General features: G+C 43.9%; 1 protein-coding gene across 1 annotated transcript in view; it reads right to left on the reverse strand.

Moving 5' to 3' along the window:
* Positions 1-19,244, reverse strand: part of CLN3 (CLN3 lysosomal/endosomal transmembrane protein, battenin) — a 44,269-nt gene that overhangs the window by 8,182 nt on the left and 16,843 nt on the right. Inside the window, exons 8-13 of the mRNA XM_082261156.1 lie at positions 14,184-14,327; positions 13,874-13,998; positions 9,369-9,430; positions 5,634-5,702; positions 5,498-5,553; positions 2,433-2,526 (exon numbers count right to left, since the gene is read on the reverse strand). Of these exons, the coding sequence (XP_082117282.1) occupies positions 2,433-2,526; positions 5,498-5,553; positions 5,634-5,702; positions 9,369-9,430; positions 13,874-13,998; positions 14,184-14,327 (550 nt within the window). The remainder of the gene's footprint in view (positions 1-2,432; positions 2,527-5,497; positions 5,554-5,633; positions 5,703-9,368; positions 9,431-13,873; positions 13,999-14,183; positions 14,328-19,244) is intronic.

Here is a 19,244-nt window from a genome sequence, read left to right on the forward strand (position 1 = left end):
TTCAGCTGGCAATTCCCTTCTAATTGAAAACTCAACAATGGGCCCTCTCTAAGACACAAATCTCAAAAAGAAAAAAAAAAATCACTTACAACAATATGTGAAAACAAATAATAAAGCAACTTTAGGGCCAAAAATCAAGGAAAGGGGGTGGGGTATACCAGTAAATTGGTACAGAAAGGAAAAACTGAATAAAAGAAACTGGTTTAAATTACTCCAAACCACCCAATCCGTACTACATAGAAAATCAAGGACTCATTGGAATAGAATACATTTTATTGAAAAAATCAAAAGTAGAAAAAAAATCAAAAATTAAAATTGTTACAAAATCCCAAAAATAACCCTATAGGGGTTCTCGCATGATATTAAAACATACAAGGTACCAAAAAAGAAAAAACACAACCTATAGGGTTATTTTTGGTATTTTGTAACTATTAGAATTTTAGATTTTTTTCTACTTTAGATTTTTTCAATAAAATGTATTTTTATATTCCAGTGAGTCCTTGATTTTCTATGTAGAACGGATTGGGTGGTTTGGAGTAATTTAAACCAGTTTCTTTTATTCAATTCCCTTCTAAGCAGAAATGATTTGAGTGGCTGAATAGCCACTTGATCACTTCTGCGGGCGGTGGAAGGGGCCCCCCCTTCCCACCGCCGCCTTTTCCAGGCTCTGCTGTCCGTTTGCGAAGCTCGGGAGAGATGTGACCGGTGGCGTCGCTACACAGAAAGAGGGGAACTGACATTGTTGCTCCCTCTCTGTGACCTGGGAAACCGGAAGCGGCGAGGATGTCATCACTTCCGGTTTTGGCTCTTGGTTTACCTGCCCTTTACCGGCCAGAGAAGCAGCTGATCAGACCAATCTGTGTCTGATCAGATGCATTGGAGCCCAGAGACCCCCAGATCTCTCCATAAAGAGGACCTGTCACGGCCCATGATTTCACAAGGGATGTTGTTCATCCTTTGTCAAAGCAATAAAAAGTAAAAAGGTAGACCGTGTTAAAAGAAAAAAAAAAAAAAAGGAGGAAGAAGAAAAAGAAAGAAGAAGAAGAAAAAGAAAGAAGAAGAAGAAAAAGAAAGAAGAAGAAGAAGAAAGAAAAAGAAGAAGAAAGAAAAAGAAGAAGAAAGAAAAAGAAGAAGAAAGAAAAAGAAGAAGAAAGAAAAAGAAGAAGAAGAAAGAAAAAGAAGAAGAAGAAAGAAAAAGAAGAAGAAGAAAGAAAAAGAAGAAGAAGAAAGAAAAAGAAGAAGAAGAAAGAAAAAGAAGAAGAAGAAAGAAAAAGAAGAAGAAGAAAGAAAAAGAAGAAGAAGAAAGAAAAAGAAGAAGAAAGAAAAAGAAGAAGAAAGAAAAAGAAGAAGAAAGAAGAAAGAAGAAAGAAGAAAGAAGAAGAAAGAAGAAAGAAGAAAGAAGAAAGAAGAAAGAAGAAAGAAGAAAGAAGAAGAAAGAAGAAGAAGAAAAAGAAAGAAGAAGAAAAAGAAAGAAGACGAAGAAGAAGAAAAAGAAAGAAGAAGAAAGAAGAAGAAGAAGAAGAAGAAAAAGAAAGAAGAAGAAGAAGAAGAAGAAAAAGAAAGAAGAAGAAGAAGAAGAAGAAAAAGAAAGAAGAAGAAGAAAAATAAAGAAGAAGAAGAAGAAAAATAAAGAAGAAGAAAAAGAAGAAAAATAAAGAAGAAGAAAAAGAAAGAAGAAAAAGAAAGAAGAAAAAGAAAGAAGAAGAAGAAGGAAGAAAGAAGAAGTTTTGAATAAAATAAATGGAAAAAAAAAAAGTTAGAACTCCCTCCATGCTTACGTGTAAACGCAAATGCATACGCAAGTCCCGTACGCATTTGTAAATGATGATCACACCACACATGTGAGGTATCACCGCGAACATCAGAGTGGGAGCAATAAATTTAGCTCTGGAGCTCCAGTGAAACTCTAAACTGCTAACCTGTAAACCCTTTAAACCATCGCTAATAGTCATTTTTTTTAGTTACTGTACCCTGGCGCAAATCCACAGGGGTACGCAATTTTAAAACATGACATGTTAGGTATCTATTTACTTGGTGTAACATCATCTTTTATATGTTAACAAAAAATTGGGTATTATATAGTGTTTGTGTGCAAAAAAAATTAATTAAAGTGTATGTAAAAAAAAAAAAAATTGCTTTCGAAAAATACCGTGTGACTTAAAAAATAGCATTACCCATCATTTTATTTTTAAGGGTCTCTGCTAAAAAATGGGGATTACAAGTAATTTTCAAAAAAAAATAAAAAATACATTTTACATGTAGGACAGAAATGTCAGAATTGGCCTGGGTGGGAAATGGTAATTAATGCTGAAGATCTGAAAATATTGATAATTTTTGAGGTGACATTGGATGTGTTGCAGCTTATAATAGATTTTAGTGATGGGGTTTGGATCTACCTGCCTGGCTCTTTTCTTTTAAATGTGTTTACCTACCTGGAGACATGCAAGGACCCAGATGTGTCTAATAGTGACGCAACGAACTGACGATCGAGATATAAACACTCCGGCCTGGTACAGCATCTGATACCTGAAAAGGAGACAGCCAGAGAACACACATCAGACACATTAAAAGAGGCAAAGAACAGTAGGCAATTTGCAGTAACCTATACCGACCAATCAGAATTCAGCTTACACTGACCTAACTATCCTTTGTTTTGTATGCTATGGGTTACTGCACTTTGCAGTGTTAATGGTCTTTGTTCACTTCAAACAGGTTTTGTATTCCCATATAAGTTTATGAGAATGCAAAACCCGCTAGGAAGGAGGTCAATTGCAGGTTATAGGAACCTGACAAATAAATCTTTAGAGCATGTCTCTTCTGCAATAAAACAAATTAGCTTGCCGGTTTGCAATCTTCTTTAGGATGTACACTGTGCTGTGCATACACTGCTCATTGTACATTCTCATCACAGTTCCTAGGTGCTGGGATGAATCAACTCCCGCACATGCATGGGAGTTACGCTATCCTGCGTTCTCCAATCAAGATGGCTGAAGACCCAGTACTTTGACAGAAGCCAGGGGGAAGAGGTTAGTGCTGGCAGTTGAGCTCACAGTTGATTCATAGTTGGAGGGGAGGTAAGTTTTCGCGCTTTAGGGTTCCCACCAACTCTGCTCTACATATGCAGTAACACACGGAGGTATCAGACCCAGTTGGGTGTGTGCAGGGCTTTTTTTCTCAGAAAATATTGCAGGAACTCAACCACGGCCCTCCTCCCCCCCCACACACACCCACACACACCTTCCAAATCTCATCAAAAAAGTGGGTGTGGTCAAATTTCACTAACAGTGGGAGGATCTTAAACAGCACTAAATACAAGGAGTGCATTAGGTACCAAGTGCAGAGTTCGGGTGGGGGCAGCGGGGGTTACAAACAGAGTGCAGAATTCAGGGGTGTGCTTTGTACATAGTGTAGAGTTCAGGGTGCGCTGCATACAGAGTGCAGAGTTCAGGGGTGTGCTTTGTACATAGTGTAGAGTTCAGGGTGCATTGCATACAGAGTGCAGAGTTCAGGGGTGTGCTTTCTACATAGTGTAAAGTCCAGGGTGCACTGCATATAGAGTGCAGAATAAAGGGGTGTGCTTTCTACATAGTGAAGAGTTCAGGGTGCGCTGCATACAGAGTGCAGAGTTCAGGGGTGTGCATTGTCCAGAGTGTAGAGTTCAGGGTGCATTGCATACAGAGTGCAGAGTTAAGGGGTGTGCTTTGTACATAGTGTAAAGTCCAGGGTGCGCTGCATACAGAGTGCAGACAGAGTGCAGAATTAAGGGGTGTGCTTTGTACATAGTGTAGAGTTCAGGGTGCGCTGCATACAGAGTGCAGAGTGCAGAATTCAGGGGTGTGCTTTGTACATAGTGTAGAGTTCAGGGTGCATTGCATACAGAATGCAGAGTTCAGGGGTGTGCTTTGTACATAGTGTAGAGTTCAGGGTGCGCTGCATACAGAGGGCAGAATTCAGGGGTGTGCTTTGTACACAGTGTAGAGTTCAGGGTGCGCTGCATACAGAGTGCAGAGTTCAGGGGTGTGCTTTCTACATAGTGTAAAGTCCAGGGTGCACTGCATATAGAGTGCAGAATAAAGGGGTGTGCTTTCTACATAGTGAAGAGTTCAGGGTGCGCTGCATACAGAGTGCAGAGTTCAGGGGTGTGCTTTGTCCATAGTGTAGAGTTCAGGGTGCATTGCATACAGAGTGCAGAGTTAAGGGGTGTGCTTTGTACATAGTGTAAAGTCCAGGGTGCGCTGCATACAGAGTGCAGACAGAGTGCAGAATTAAGGGGTGTGCTTTGTACATAGTGTAGAGTTCAGGGTGCGCTGCATACAGAGTGCAGAGTGCAGAATTCAGGGGTGTGCTTTGTACATAGTGTAGAGTTCAGGGTGCGCTGCATGCAGAGTGCAAAATTCAGGGGTGTGCTTTGTACATAGTGTAGAGTTCAGGGTGCGCTGCATACAGAGGGCAGAATTCAGGGGTGTGCTTTGTACATAGTGTAAAGTCCAGGGTGCGCTGCATACAGAGTGCAGAATTAAGGGGTGGGCTTTGTACATAGTGTAGAGTTCAGGGTGCGCTGCATACAGAGTGCAGAATTCAGGGGTGTGCTTTGTACATAGTGTAGAGTTCAGGGTGCGCTACATACAGAGTGCAGAATTCAGGGGTGTGCTTTGTACATAGTGTAGAGTTCAGGGTGCGCTGCATACACAGTTCAACCCTCCTTCACAGCTGCTTACCCCTGCATCCCCCATCCACGTCTCACTTTCACCCCTCTTTAGCTCTGACCTCTGCATGCAGTTCTCCCTCCACTGTCACTATCATCTCCCCCCAACCCTTAAAAACTCCACCATCTTCCACAGGTTTTACTTTTGTTGCTTTATTAAGCACCCAGCCAGCTCTAGTACCTCCCCATAAACTGTAGGTGGCTCTGCCTCTCCTACTTGTAGGGAGATCATCCAGTAGGGGTGTAGGCATCTGCACTGCACCCCGGACACCCGCATCTCCCTTGTCCCCATCCTACACTCAGTTGGAGCCACTCAGGAGATCAGATCTGTGGGTGCTGTTATGAGACGAGCTCTCACTTGTAAACACAGAAGCCAGACTTCTGAGTTTACAAGTAATAGTGGTGAGCAGAAGGCCTGAATCGGAGGTGGTGGAACTAAGTTCCACCAAGTTCCACCTGAAAAAAAGCCCTGGGTGTGTAATATAACCTGCAAAGACTACACTGTGCATTGTGACATGACTGTCCAAGCAGGGAAAAGGTGCTGCATATCCGACAAAACCCATAGGTAATAGTGGTGGAAACAGCGTCAGGCCAGGCTGTTTCCACCACTCCATGACTAAGCCGTGTGGGTGGGGCAAAATGCATGAGAGGGGAGGGGGGGGCATGGCCTGGATGAAGTCTGGGCTGATGCTGACAGGAGCCTAGAACAGCACCCCCTATCTTTTGTAAGGGTTTGCAATGACTGACCAAGGTTTGAGAAGGTTAGAAATAGAGTCTAAGAAATGGACTTACCATCTGTACTGCTCCGCGTGGCTCACAGTGATGTGAGGGAAATAAATTAATTCAAACTAGGAGAGAAAAAATATTTATTATCAGCCAGCATTGATACCGTGCTCTCCATCTACCACCCTGGAAAAGCTGTACTCACCAGGCCCTGGTTAATGAAGTATTCTGCAAAGTACACCAGAGACAGCGGAATCATATACTTCAATAGAGACTGTGAAGAACAAGGAGGAGACTGCATGAGACACCTTTCTCCAACCACTACTATAATTACATAGGTTGAAAAAAAAAAAAACAAGTCCATCTAGATTAACCAGAGAAAAAAAAATATTACATTGAAACCCTCCATACCCAGTTGACCTCCGGAAGATTTTTTCCCCCCTTCATGACCAGGACATTTTTTGCTTTTTGGCGCTGCGTTACTTTAACTTACAATTGCGCGACCATGCAACGCTGTACACAAATGCAATTTAAATCATTTTTTCCCACAAACAGAGCTTTCTTTTGGTGGTATTTGATCACCACTGGGTTTTTTTTATTCTTTGCACTATAAATTAAAAAAAAATAAAATAATATTTTTTACTTTCTGCTATAAAGCAAATCCAATAAAACCTTTTTATAAAATCAAATTTCTTCATATATTTAGGCCAATGTGTATTCTGCTACATTTTTTGGTTAAAAAAACCCCTCTAGTCTACAAAACTATGGGATATATACTGGAATTTTTTTTTTTTGTATATGGTGGCGATCAGTGACTTATAGAAGGACTGTGATAGTATGGCGGGAAGTCTGACACTTTGTGGGGACCAGTGACACTAATACAGAGATCAGTGCTACAAATATACACTGTCACTGTACTAATGACACTGGCTGGGAAGGGGTTAACATCCAGAGGCAATCAACTATGTGCCTAGCCAGTGCTTGGTGCATTCACTGTGTGCTGTTTTTACTAAGGGATGTGCTGGTTTTTATTCCCTGCTTTGCAGGGAAAATAAAAAAAAAAGGGAAAACCCCACTGACAGGACAGAGCTCTGCATTGTTTACATTCACAGAATTCTTTCCAGTCGTCCTCATTGCCGATCAGTGGGTGTCGGGTCGGGATTGGTCAGGACACGCTGATTGGCTTGTGCTGTGTCTATATACAGCACAGCCGGGGCAGCGCCCTTACCTGGAGGTGCGGGATCACGTATCTAGTAGGTGATCCAGCACAGAAGAGCTGCTCTGTCGCCATATTCCTACATGAGGCGGTCAGCAAGTGGATATACAGAACCCTTTACCCACACTAAAGCCCCGTACACGCGTACCGATCGTCGGCGAACGATCGGCCGTCTTTTGTCCCCGGGCTGTCGGTGTCTGTTGAAAAGTGCAAAAGACTGCACAAGAATTTTGTCTGCCGACTACAGCCGACTGCAGAAGTGATGTCATGTAATGGTTAACTTTCCCTGTGTTTTTTCTTTTCTGAGCATGCCCAGTCTTGCAAATCTGCGGTCTGTTGGCCGAATTCTGTACTGACTGGCGAACAATCGGCCGCTTTGGTGTCGGCATACAAAAATTTTAATGCTTGCATGACAGATTCTTGTCGGCAGAATGTGCGCTGACGGCTGTCGGAGGCATCATACTAACAAGCGTACAATCGGCAGATCGGTCGTCGGCCGACGCTTGTCTGCCGACGATCGGTACGTGTGTACGGGGCTTTAGTCCAGGGAAAACAAACCTTTAAAAAAGGTTGGTCCAACTTGCTTCAGCAGGGTAGAACAGTTTTTCTCAACTCCGGTCCTCAGGGCACACTAACAGGCCAGATTTTTATTATTACCTTGGGGAGATGCAGACTAGAGTACTGCAATCACTGAGCAGCAATTTATATCATCTGTGATGTATTTCAGTTATCTTGCATACCTGGCCTGTTAGTGTGTGCTGAGGACCGGAGTTGAGAACCACTGCGGTAGAAAAAAAAATACTATAATAATCTCTGGTGTTATTACCGTATATACGTTAGTATAAGTCGACTTTTTCCGCATGTTTTTTCATGCTGAAAAAGCACCCCTCGGCTTTTACTCGAGTCACGGTCTCACTTACCTTTTCCCCGGTCAGTGCGCATGCGCCGCCGCTTGGGAAAGGTGCAGACGGCACCAGGCGTGACGTGCTGGCGCTGGGCGGCGCCATTTTTAATGATGTATTTGAATGATGGAATTTGAAACTGTGAGTTACTACATGTTTTTAATAAATAGTACATTTTACATACTACACCATGAGAAGTTTTTTCATCTCTATATCTACTAAATGAACCTCTTTGATTGCTGGCTTTGATATTTGAACCTGTTGAGGGGAATCCTAAGGGGGACTGGTTCCTATTTATCTGGTGCCTGATTTGACTACCTGTAATGGGGGTCAAATCCATCTGGTAAGCAGTTATGTGCATGAGGATTCCGGTGGAGGACTCTGGTGGAGGACTTACCTATTTCCCTAGCACAGGTGGTTGACCACTGTTTGAAGGAGAAGGATTAGTGGTCATTTATCACATATGGACTTTTTTTTAATAAATCTTTCACATTTATCAACTTTTTTGTTATATTGATATTTACAGGTGGAGTGTGTGTGTATATATATATATATATATATATATTCAAATTTTGATCACTCATTGTGTGTGTGCAATCACCAGATTTAGAGCGCGGTCTTTAACCCTTTGTTCAATATGATTTGTGTCGCAATTGTATACACTATATTGTTTTTTCTTTATTTGCTAATTTTTTTGCCCACGAAAGTGGAGTTACCCTTTAAAGCTTTTCTCCAGGCAAATATTACCCCTCTTCCACTTTTTTTTCTTGCCTTGTGAAGTGATATACTCACCTAAGTCCACGTCTGGGTCCCTCACAGATGCTGTCTCTGGGTGTGGGGGACCGCTAAACAAGGACTGTAGATGTACCTGGGGTTTTTTCTTATTCCAGGAATCGATAAGAGAGGGGGTGTGGGATAAGAAAAGTCCAGAGATCAGCTTTAAAATGTGTCCTCTACACACTGAATGTGTTAATAAAGTATAACTAAAAGGCAAAACCTTTTTTAGTTTTGGATAGAGTGGAGAGGGATTAGAACCCCTGTCAGTTTTTATTGCGGTCTGTGCCCCCGTTAGGGAGTTTCCCCCTCTCTATTTGTCCTGTTTACCATTATCATTGAACGTCCAAGTGAAAGAAAATCCCAAATGTTGGGTTGTCCCCAGAAAAGTAATAGAGGGGAAATCTTCCAATGGGGAAACTAGTTCTGGTGACCTGGGGGGCCCAAGGAATTCCCTACATTTGCAGGGATTTCCTCTCACTTCCTGTTTATATGTAAAAAGTAACACCTAAAAAAGGGGGTACTCCCCACGCCTAGGAGTTGTGATGAATTTTAAAATTATATAAATACTGTGAAAAACTATAATTAATTAGCAGCAGCGGTAGTGTAAAGGTGTATATGAAAAAAATAGTCCTGGTAGGGGCTATCTACAGCGCTTGCTAAAAATGTGCAAATTGTGTATAAACAAAAATATATTCACAAAAATAAAAAAAACAAATTATGAATATATTTTTGTTTATACACAATTTGCACATTTTGCACATTTTTAGCAAGCGCTGTAGATAGCCCCTACCAGGACTATTTTTTTCACTTCCTGTTTGTCTATGGGACAGGAGGCAAAGGGAAATCTCCCCCATGGGACACAGATGACAAAGAAAAATAAATCTGATAGTGGTAATAACCCTTCCTTACTCTATCCAAAATGAAAAAAAATGTTTGCCCATAGTTCTACTTTAAGTCCAGGCAACTAGTATGTTCAGAAGGAGAAGTCAACCTTCATATTCTCACAATGAATGAATTAATACTCAATAAAGCATCCTTGTCTCACCTTAATGATTTGCCACTTTTGAAGGAGCGTCAGATGAGGACCAGATGGCGTCAGATGAGGACCTTTAAGAATACAGCAACATCCACTCAATCAAAACTCATATTAGTTAGTTATTTTATTATTGAAAAAAGTGGTAAATATCAGTTTTATATAAAGAGTTGTACCACAATGTATCTAGATTTTAAAAAAAAAATGTTTTATATAAAGTAATTATTCAGGTACCATCACTCATGTCATAGAAATACCCACATGGCAAATCATGAGGATTCATTTACCACTTCAGCTTTGGAAAGTTTTACCCCTTTCATGACTAGGCCATTTTTTGCTATTTGGCTCTGCGTTACTTTACCTGGCGATTGCGCAGTCATGCAACGCTGTACCCAAACTAAATTTATATAATTTTTTTTTTCACACAGATAGAGCTTCCTTTTGGTGGCATTTGATCACCTCTGCATTTTTTATTTTTTGCAATATAAATTAAAAAAAAAAAACGAAAATGTAATCAAATAAAAAAAACAAATCAATATTTTTTACTTTATGAAAAAAAAATGTATATGTATATATATATATATATATATATATATATATATATATATATATATATATATAATATCAATTTTGGCCAAAATGTATTCTGCTACATGTTTTTGATCGAAGTGTATATTTATTGGTTTGCGTGAAAGTTATAGCACCTACAAACTATGGTGTATATACAGTGGGTACGGAAAGTATTCAGACCCCCTTAAATTTTTCACTCTTTGTTATATTGCAGCCATTTGCTAAAATAATTTAGGTTCATTCTTCTTCCTCATGAATGTACACATAGCACCCCATACTGACAGAAAAACACAGAATTGTTAACATTGTTGCAGATTTATTAAAAAAGAAAAACTGAAATATCACATGGTCCTAAGTATTCAGACCCTTTGCTGTGACACTCATATATTTAACTCAGGTGCTTTCCATTTCTTCTGATCATCCTTGAGATGGTTCTACACCTTCATTTGAGTCCAGCTGTGTTTGATTATACTCATTGGACTTGATTAGGAAAGCCACACACCTGTCTATATAAGACCTTCCAGATCACAATGCATGTCAGAGCAAATGAGAATCATGAGGTCAAAGGAACTGCCTGAAGAGCTCAGAGACATAATTGTGGCAAGGCACAGATCTGGCCAAGGTTACAAAAAGATTTCTGCTGCACTTAAGGTTCCTAAGAGCACAGTGGCCTCCATAATCCTCAAATGGAAGACGTTTGGGACGACCAGAACCCTTCCTAGAGCTGGCCGTCCGGCCAAACTGAGCTATCGGGGGAGAAGAGCCTTGGTGAGAGAGGTAAAGAAGAACCCAAAGATCACTGTGGCTGAGCTCCAGAGATGCAGTCAGGAGATGGGAGAAAGTTGTAGAAAGTCAACCATCACTGCAGCCCTCCACCAGTCGGGGCTTTATGGCAGAGTGGCCCGACGGAAGACTCTCCTCAGTGTAAGACACATGAAAGCCCGCATGGAGTTTGCTAAAAAACACCTGAAGGACTCCAAGATGGTGAGAAATAAGATTCTCTGGTCTGATGAGACCAAAATAGAACTTTTTGGCCTTAATTCTAAGCGGTATGTGTGGAGAAAACCAGGCACTGCTCATCACCTGTCCAATACAGTCCCAACAGTGAAGCATGGTGGTGGCAGCATCATGCTGTGGGGGTGTTTTTCAGCTGCAGGGACAGGACGACTGGTTGCAATCGAGGGAAAGATGAATGCGGCCAAGTACAGGGATATCCTGGACAAAAACCTTCTCCAGAGTGCTCTGGACCTCAGACTGGGCCGAAGGTTTACCTTCCAACAAGACAATGACCCTAAGCACACAGCTAAAATAACGAAGGAGTGGCTTCACAACAACTCCGTGACTGTTCTTGAATGGCCCAGCCAGAGCCCTGACTTAAACCCAATTGAGCATCTCTGGAGAGACCTAAAAATGGCTGTCCACCAACGTTTACCATCCAACCTGACAGAACTGGAGAGGATCTGCAAGGAGGAATGGCAGAGGATCCCCAAATCCAGGTGTGAAAGACTTGTTGCATCTTTCCCAAAAAGACTCCTGGCTGTATTAGATCAAAAGGGGGCTTCTACTAAATACTGAGCAAAGGGTCTGAATACTTAGGACCATGTGATATTTCAGTTTTTCTTTTTTAATAAATCTGCAACAATGTAAACAATTCTGTGTTTTTCTGTCAGTATGGGGTGCTATGTGTACATTCATGAGGAAGAAGAATGAACTTAAATGATTTTAGCAAATGGCTGCAATATAACAAAGAGTGAAAAATTTAAGGGGGGTCTGAATACTTTTCGTACCCACTGTATACTGGAATTTTAATATTTTTTTATACTACTAATGGCTTATAATGGGACTGCCATAGTACAGTGGACAATCTGACACCAACTGATGCTGGGGGTAGCTGACTAACTGCCACTGACATCACCAGTGACACTAATACAGTGGTCAGTGCTAGAAATATGCACTGTCACTGTACTAATGACACTGACTGGGAAGGGGTTAACATCTAGGGGCGATCAAGGGGTTAAATATGCGCCTATGTGTAATATGTGCTGCTTTTTACTAATGATCTCGCCGTTTCTCTTGCCTGCTTTTCAGGGATAAGAAATGGGCAGATCACTCCTTGTGTACAGAGCTCTGTGTTAATGGCAACACAGAGCTCTCAGCTGTAAATGCACACAGCCTATCAGCAGGTCCCAGGCCATGAATCATTGGCCGGGACTTGCTGACAGGCTCCCTTGTGTACAATCACAGCGGGAACAGTGCGTATGTGCACGCCCTAAACCTGGAAGTAAGCAGCAACATACTCATACGTTGCTTTGCCTACAGCGGCTGCCCGACACAGGTAGATTTTTCAAGTGAAGTACTCTCTACATGAGTAAACATGCAAGTTTTGGCTGCAGCTCTACCCACTTGTGGACCAGCAACATACCCATACATCGCTGGACTTTGAGTGGTTATACCAGGATTATGCCTGCTGGGACGATGCCTGCAGCTGCAGGCATCATCCCGGTATTGTTTTTTCAGCCGGCAAATGGCTTTCTTGTAAAAGCAATCCTAGCAGCAGTTCCACTGGCTGACCATAGAGCTGATCAGCGACCAGAATGCCTCTGCTCATCTCTATGGTCTAAGAAATCTGAAACAATGAGCATTTCATCACTTTTGGTTTTGGGGTTGTAAACAAACCCATAGTGGTTTGAAAAAGCATTGGATCATACCGATCTTGGTAAAAAACAAAAGGTTTTAAGGGCAGAGGAGAGATCTGGGGTCTAACAGACCCCAGATCTCTCAGTAAAGAGTACTTGTCACTGCCTAATGCTATCACAGGTGATATTTATATTCCCTGTAATAACAATAAAAGTGATAAATAAAAAATTAGAAAAAGAGACAGTGTAAAATAAATAAATAAAATAAGAAAAATGTAAAGCTCCCCCGTCCCCCTGTGCTCGCATACAAAGGCGAATGCACACCTCAGTCCAGTAATGCACACAAACAGCGATGGCACCAGAACTCCTAAATACTTTTAGGCTCCATGTACACGGGACGTTGTAAATGGCCATTTAGGAGCAGTTGGGCGTTTTTTTCAGAAGCCCCTGAACCCACCTACATTTTATCTTATCTGTCCATGTACACAGGGTCGTTTACAGTCATTTGCAGGCAGTTGAGTTCAGGGACGTTTTTTGGAACGCAATTATTTGCGTTCAAACGTGTGTTTCCCGGCGTTTCAAACGCAGAAACGTGGCCGAACATGACCAAACGTGACCGAACGTGATGAACCTACGTTCAGCCACGTTATAAGTTTTTTTTCTTCCATTCAAAATCAATGGTTCCCTATGGGAGCCTATTGATTTAAATGGAAGTCACTGCAAGTCGGATCCGATCAGGCAGGGGTCCGATCTGTCCGCCGCAATGTCGCAGTCCCGCAAAAAAAAAAAAAAAAAAAAATCGCAGATCGCCGCCATTACTAGTAAAAAAAAAAATTACATAAATCTTTTCCGTAGTTAGTAAATGCAATAACTTTTGCGCAAACCAAAATACGCTTATTGCAATTTTTTTTAATAAAAATATGTAAAAGAAAACAAATTGGCCTAAAATGTAAAAAAACTTTGATTTTTACTTTTTTTTTTTGGAGAATTTCATATAAAAGAATGTGAAAAATATTGTTATTTTTTCAAAATTGTTGCTCTTTTTTTGTTTATAGCGCAAAAAATAAAAAAAAATAAAAATCGCAGAGGTGATCAAATACCACCAAAAGAAAGCTCTATTTGTGGGAAAAAAGGACGTCAATTTTGTTTGATTACAGCGTCGCACGGCCGCACGATTGTCCGTTTTAAAGTAACGCAGTGCCGAATCGCAAAATAGGGCCTGGTCATTGAGCAGCCTAATCCTCCAGTCTGAAAGTGGTTAAACATACTTATACTACCTGCTGTAATACAGTTCTAGCATGCAAAGATTACCTGTCTGCTGGACAGGGGATCCATTCAGCAGCGGTTGCTGGTCAGCCAGATTGTACCTTCTGTTTAATCCCTTAATGAACCTCCAACGAGGAAGAGAGGGTGGCGGGAGCAAGAGGATGAAATAACTGACAAAGAGAGAAGACCATGACACTGTTCAGTTTTTATTTTACCCAAGAGATTCCTGCAGGTTTTATATAGGCACCAGTAGCTTCTTTAGATATATAGATTCTATGAAACTTTATCCAAAATTGAATTTGGTTAACCTGATAAAATTAATTCACACAGGAAACGTTCAGATTGCTGTACTCACCTTATAAGAAGCAGCATGGGGATAATCAACATGACCAGCAAGGAGCTCCGCGGGGACAGGCCAGCCTCTGTGAGTCCCAGATAGGAGAGGGCACCCAGGATACCAGCACCTCCTGTCCCAGAGGACCAACAAGACACCACGTCACTGATGGGAAGACACACGAGCCAATCAAAAGAGAGGAAAAAAAATGTCTTATGAACTTATAAAGAACTTTGATCATTTGTAGACACGGTGAATAAACTAACCATATAGAGTCTGACTGTGGAAAAAGTTATATTTTACAACTTCTATCTCTGTAGGTCGTGGTATATCTACTAATTGTTAGTTACATTCAACTGAATTTGTCCTATAATGTTGACGTTTTCTAGCTCCTTTGAGCTACTTCTTCAATTGTAATGAGTGCCAGGAAAATACCCCAACACTAACATCCACCCAGGTAACACAGACACCTTAATCCAGGGGTCTCCAAACTTTCTAAACAAGGGACCAGGTAACTGTCCTTCAGACTTAAGGGGGGCCGGACTGTGGGCATTGGAAGTAGAATAGGTCCAGATGTCAGCAGGATAAATTAATGCCCCATCTTTGGTGTCCTTGGGAGGATTCCTGCCCCAACATTGGTGTCATTGGGCCCAATTGTTGGTGTTATTAGGAGGATTCATGCCCCATCATTGGTGTTACTGGGAGGAAATGTGCCCCATCGTTGGTATCATTGGGCCCAATTGTTGATGTCATTGGAAGGAATTGTGCCCCATGTTTGGTGTCAGTGGAGGGAATTGTGCGCCATCGTTGGTATCATTGGGATGAATTGTGCCCCATCGTTGGTATCATTGGGCTCAATTGTTGGTGTCATTAGGAGGATTCATGCCCCATCATTGGTGTCATTGGGAGGAAATGTGCCCCATCATTAGTGTCATTGGGCCCAATTGTTGATGTCATTGGAAGGAATTGTGCCCCATGTTTGGTTTCAGTGGAAGGAATTGTGCCCCATCGTTGGTATCATTGGGATGAATTGTGCCCCATCGTTGGTATCATTGGGCCCAATTGTTGGTGTCATTAAGAGGATTAATGCCCCATCATTGGTGTTACTGGGAGGAAATGTGCCCCATCGTTGGTATAATTGGGCCCAATTGTTGATGTCATTGGAAGGAATTGTGCCCCATGTTTGGTGTCAGTGGAGGGAATTGTGCGCCATCGTTGGTATCATTGGGCCCAATTGTTGGTGTCATTATGAGGATTCATGCCCCATCATTGGTGTCATTGGGAGGAAATGTGCCCCATCATTAGTGTCATTGGGCCCAATTGTTGATGTCATTGGAAGGAATTGTGCCTCATGTTTGGTGTCAGTGGAAGGAATTGTGCCCCATTGTTGGCATCATTGGGATGAATTGTGCTCCATCGTTGGTATTATTGGGCCCAATTGTTGGTGTAATTTGTTCAGTGGGAGGAATTGTGCCCCACTGTTGATGTCATTGGGAGGAATTGTACCCTCTCACTGGTGTTAGAGGAGAGAGAAAATATGCTCCATTTTTGGTTATTGTGGACTAAATAGTGCCCCAAGGCCAGATAAAAGCAAGCAAAAAGGGCAGCAAGTGGCCCCCGAGCGCAAGTTTGGAGACCTCTGTCCTAATCCAATCACTATGGAATGTGGCAAGGCAAGTGTTGATTGTCCAAGAACAGGGTGGGAGGTGTAAAGGTGGTAGACCCACCCTGTTCTACATACATAATCCCATTCCTGGTGTCAAGACGTCTGCATAGGTGTCAATCCTTCAGTTAGTCTGCATAGGTGTCAATCCTTAAACTTACATGGCTGAATATGTAAATTGTTGTCAGAGTTCTAATAACCCATAGTTTGTATATCAGTGGGGGTTTGGGACAAAATGCAGAAAATGGTTTGTGTGGTTAAGTTTGTAGACCCCAATGTAAATATCACAGAGAACTGGTGAGGGGACTTGTCCATGTGCTTCTGACTGAGATACGGGAACACCATAAAATGGAGATTATGTTGTCAATGTGTCCAGCTCTGTTTCAGGTGTAAATTTACACGCTTTAGCCCCTGAAGGGTTCAAGATAATAAGCATGTGGCACCCTAATGAACTGGCGCTGGACAACAAGGGTGTGCAAAAAGCACAGTACTGTGTAATGCAGTCTGAATAAATGTTTATGTAGGTAGGGGGGGGGTGTATAAAGTAGGGATCGACCTATTTATCGGCAAAGCCGATATGCACTTTCCCCGATATATAGGAATCGGCCCAAGAGGTTACCGATATTGCCGATTGTGACGGAAGTGTAGGTAAGACAGAACGCACATGGAGAGCAGGAGTGCCAACAAAGCCTTTTATTGAACGGTAGCGGGTAGGTTCACAAAGAAAGGGCCAAACAAAGGTGCCCAGGGTCAGACCCAATGTGGGTAGGACAGAGTTCCAGATAGCAGGGGTAGTCCATAACAGGGGGCTCCCGATAGAACGGGCAAAGTCCTGGCCAGCAAGGGATTTGGCCACACACGGATCAGGGCAAACAAGGAAGTGACAAAGTCCAGGCAGAGTTCTGGTAGGCCCAGGGTTAATCCACTCACCAGAAGGAAGGTCCAGGGTTAATCCACACTCCAGATTGTAGAAAAGGACAAGGTAATTCCAAACTCCAGGTTGGCTGTAGGATTGAAGAGGCCCACAGGAACCAATAGGGGATTCTGTGTTCTCTGGCCGCAGCTCAGAGACACACACAGTCTTCCAAACAGCAAAGATGAACTACACACAGGAGAGACTCTCACTCAGCTATAATATCTTAGGACTTGTGTCCCAGCAGGTGGCCAGGCCACTCCCAGCCTGGCGTCCAGTTGCCCCAGCAACCAGCCCCACCCCCCTCTACTGGAGCCCACACAAGGAATGTGTTCATTGTCCACAGTGAGCATGAAGGCGGAGAAGCAGACTTCCAGGCACCTGGCTGGGGAGGGGAGGAGGACAGCACAAGGGGGGGGCAGGCAATGGAGTGAGTAGCCAGGGGGGAGAGAAGAATCCCATGCTGGGGAAGATAGCAAAGTACTGGGGGTGCAGAAGAGAGGAAAAGAAGGGGGGGGGGGGGAAGTAGGGCCCGTGACAACCCCTCCCCCTTTTATTTTACAAGTGCCGACAGGGGGACCTCGGCAGGTCTCCTTGGAGGCACTTGTGGTAATAGGCTCACCTACTGAAGGTCCTGCTGACGGGTATGGTGGGACAAGGGGATAAACACTGTAGACTCCCTGAGGAGGATTGGGTGCCATGGGGGTCAGCCAGTCACTGGGAGGCTGGGGTAGAGGTCCTTCCGCTGGGGCCAACTCTGGGTAGTTGACTGGGCGACTGTGGCTGGCAGATGTGGTGCGACGGTTCTGAGGGCAGCTGGCCTGAAGATGCCCAGGTTGGTTACACCTATAGCACCGGAATTTGCTCAATGTGGGGTCAGAGTCTAGTTCCTGTTTAAATTTCTCACGGTCCCAGGTCAGGGTGGTATTCTGGTCAGGGTTGGTAACACTCACCGGATCCAGGGCAGAAGGGGAGTCCTGTTGGGTTTTCTCGGCGGGCAGGCCGTGGCTGGCTTGGCTCCTGGTCACAGCTCCGACATATTGGCACTGTAGCTCTCCCAAATCATTTCCAAGCAGAATGTCCGCAGGTAGTCCAGCCATGATTCCAATTTGGCAGCGCTTTTCCCCAAACCCATAGTCAAGGCGAACCGACGCCTTGGGGATGTGTTTCGTAGTACCACCTGCCATTTCAATAAAGAACCCGGGGCCTGGCTTGATGGCTTCGGGTTTTACCACGCGGGGATCAGCAATGGTGAGGAAGGCCCCAGTGTCCCGAAATCCCGTAGTTCTCTCTCCATCAATCAGGACCTCCTGCAGGTGGCGCTGCCTCTGCTCTGGGTAGGATGGGACAAGGGGATGAACACCATAGACTCCCCGAGGAGGATTGGCAACAGTGGGGGTCAGCCACTCACTGGGAGGTGGGGGTAGTGGTTCTTCCTCTGGGGTCAACTTTAGGTAGTTGACTGGGCGACTGTGGCTGGCAGACATGGTGCGACGGTACTGAGGGCAGCTGGCCTGAAGATGCCCGGGCTGGTTGCACCCATAGCACCGGCGGTCCAGAAACGGCCCAGAAGTACGAGGTCGGTAGGAAGGGGCTGTGGATGGTGTTGGGGCGACAGGGCGCTGGAGGAGTGGCAGGGGGTTGCTGGGAAGTGGTCTGCCTGTGTTCTGGGCTTTGGGCGGCTCGACTACCAGTCTCTTCCAATGGGGTTTAATGGCAAGGGCCTCGTCTGCCAGTGCAGCAGCCCGCTCAAGGGTGCCAGGGTCCCTCTCCTTCACCCACTCCCGCACCTCTGCTGGGCATTTGGCAAAGAATTGTTCCTTTAGAAAGGCCTGGACAACTTGTTCAATAGTAAAGGCCTGCTCCCCCTCCAGCCAGCGTCTGCAGGCCCGGGAGATTTTGTGCGCATACATCTTGAAGGAAGGCTCAGAATGACAGGAGAGGTCCCGGAATTTGATCCGGTGGGTTTCTGAAGTTACCGCGTAGTGTTCTAGTACAGTCTGTTTAATCCTACTGTAATCTCGATTCCACTGTGCGTTCATTGTCCGGTAGGCAGCAGCCGCACCCCCTTCCAGCAGGCCCACTAGGTGGCGTACCCAGTCTCCACGGGGCACCTCCAGCAGCTGACATAAGTGTTCGAAGTCCTGGAAGAACCCTTCCACATCCCCTGTAGCTTCACAAAATGGCTTGAAGTCTTTACGAGTCACCCTTGGCCGATCAGGCCCACCGACTCGTGGGCTGGGGAGAGGGTCATATCCCCTGAGGCCTCTCATGGTTTCTCGCTCATGAGCCCTTCGGATAGCCTCCCGCTTGTCATCCAAGGTGGCCCCGGGCCCCAGGATAGCCATCTCCTCTTCGTACCATGTGATCCAAGGACTCCTGGGACTTGAGACGGTGGATGCACTCTGTTCATTCTCTGACGCCGGAGCATTCAAGCTTTCAGTTCTCTGAAGGCCGGCTTCCTCAATGGCGGTGACCAGCTCTTCTTTGGACAGGCCTGTGTAGG

The sequence above is a fragment of the Pelophylax lessonae genome (genome assembly GCF_965119305.1).
Source record: "Pelophylax lessonae genome assembly, chromosome: 6".
Classification (NCBI taxonomy): domain Eukaryota; kingdom Metazoa; phylum Chordata; class Amphibia; order Anura; family Ranidae; genus Pelophylax; species Pelophylax lessonae.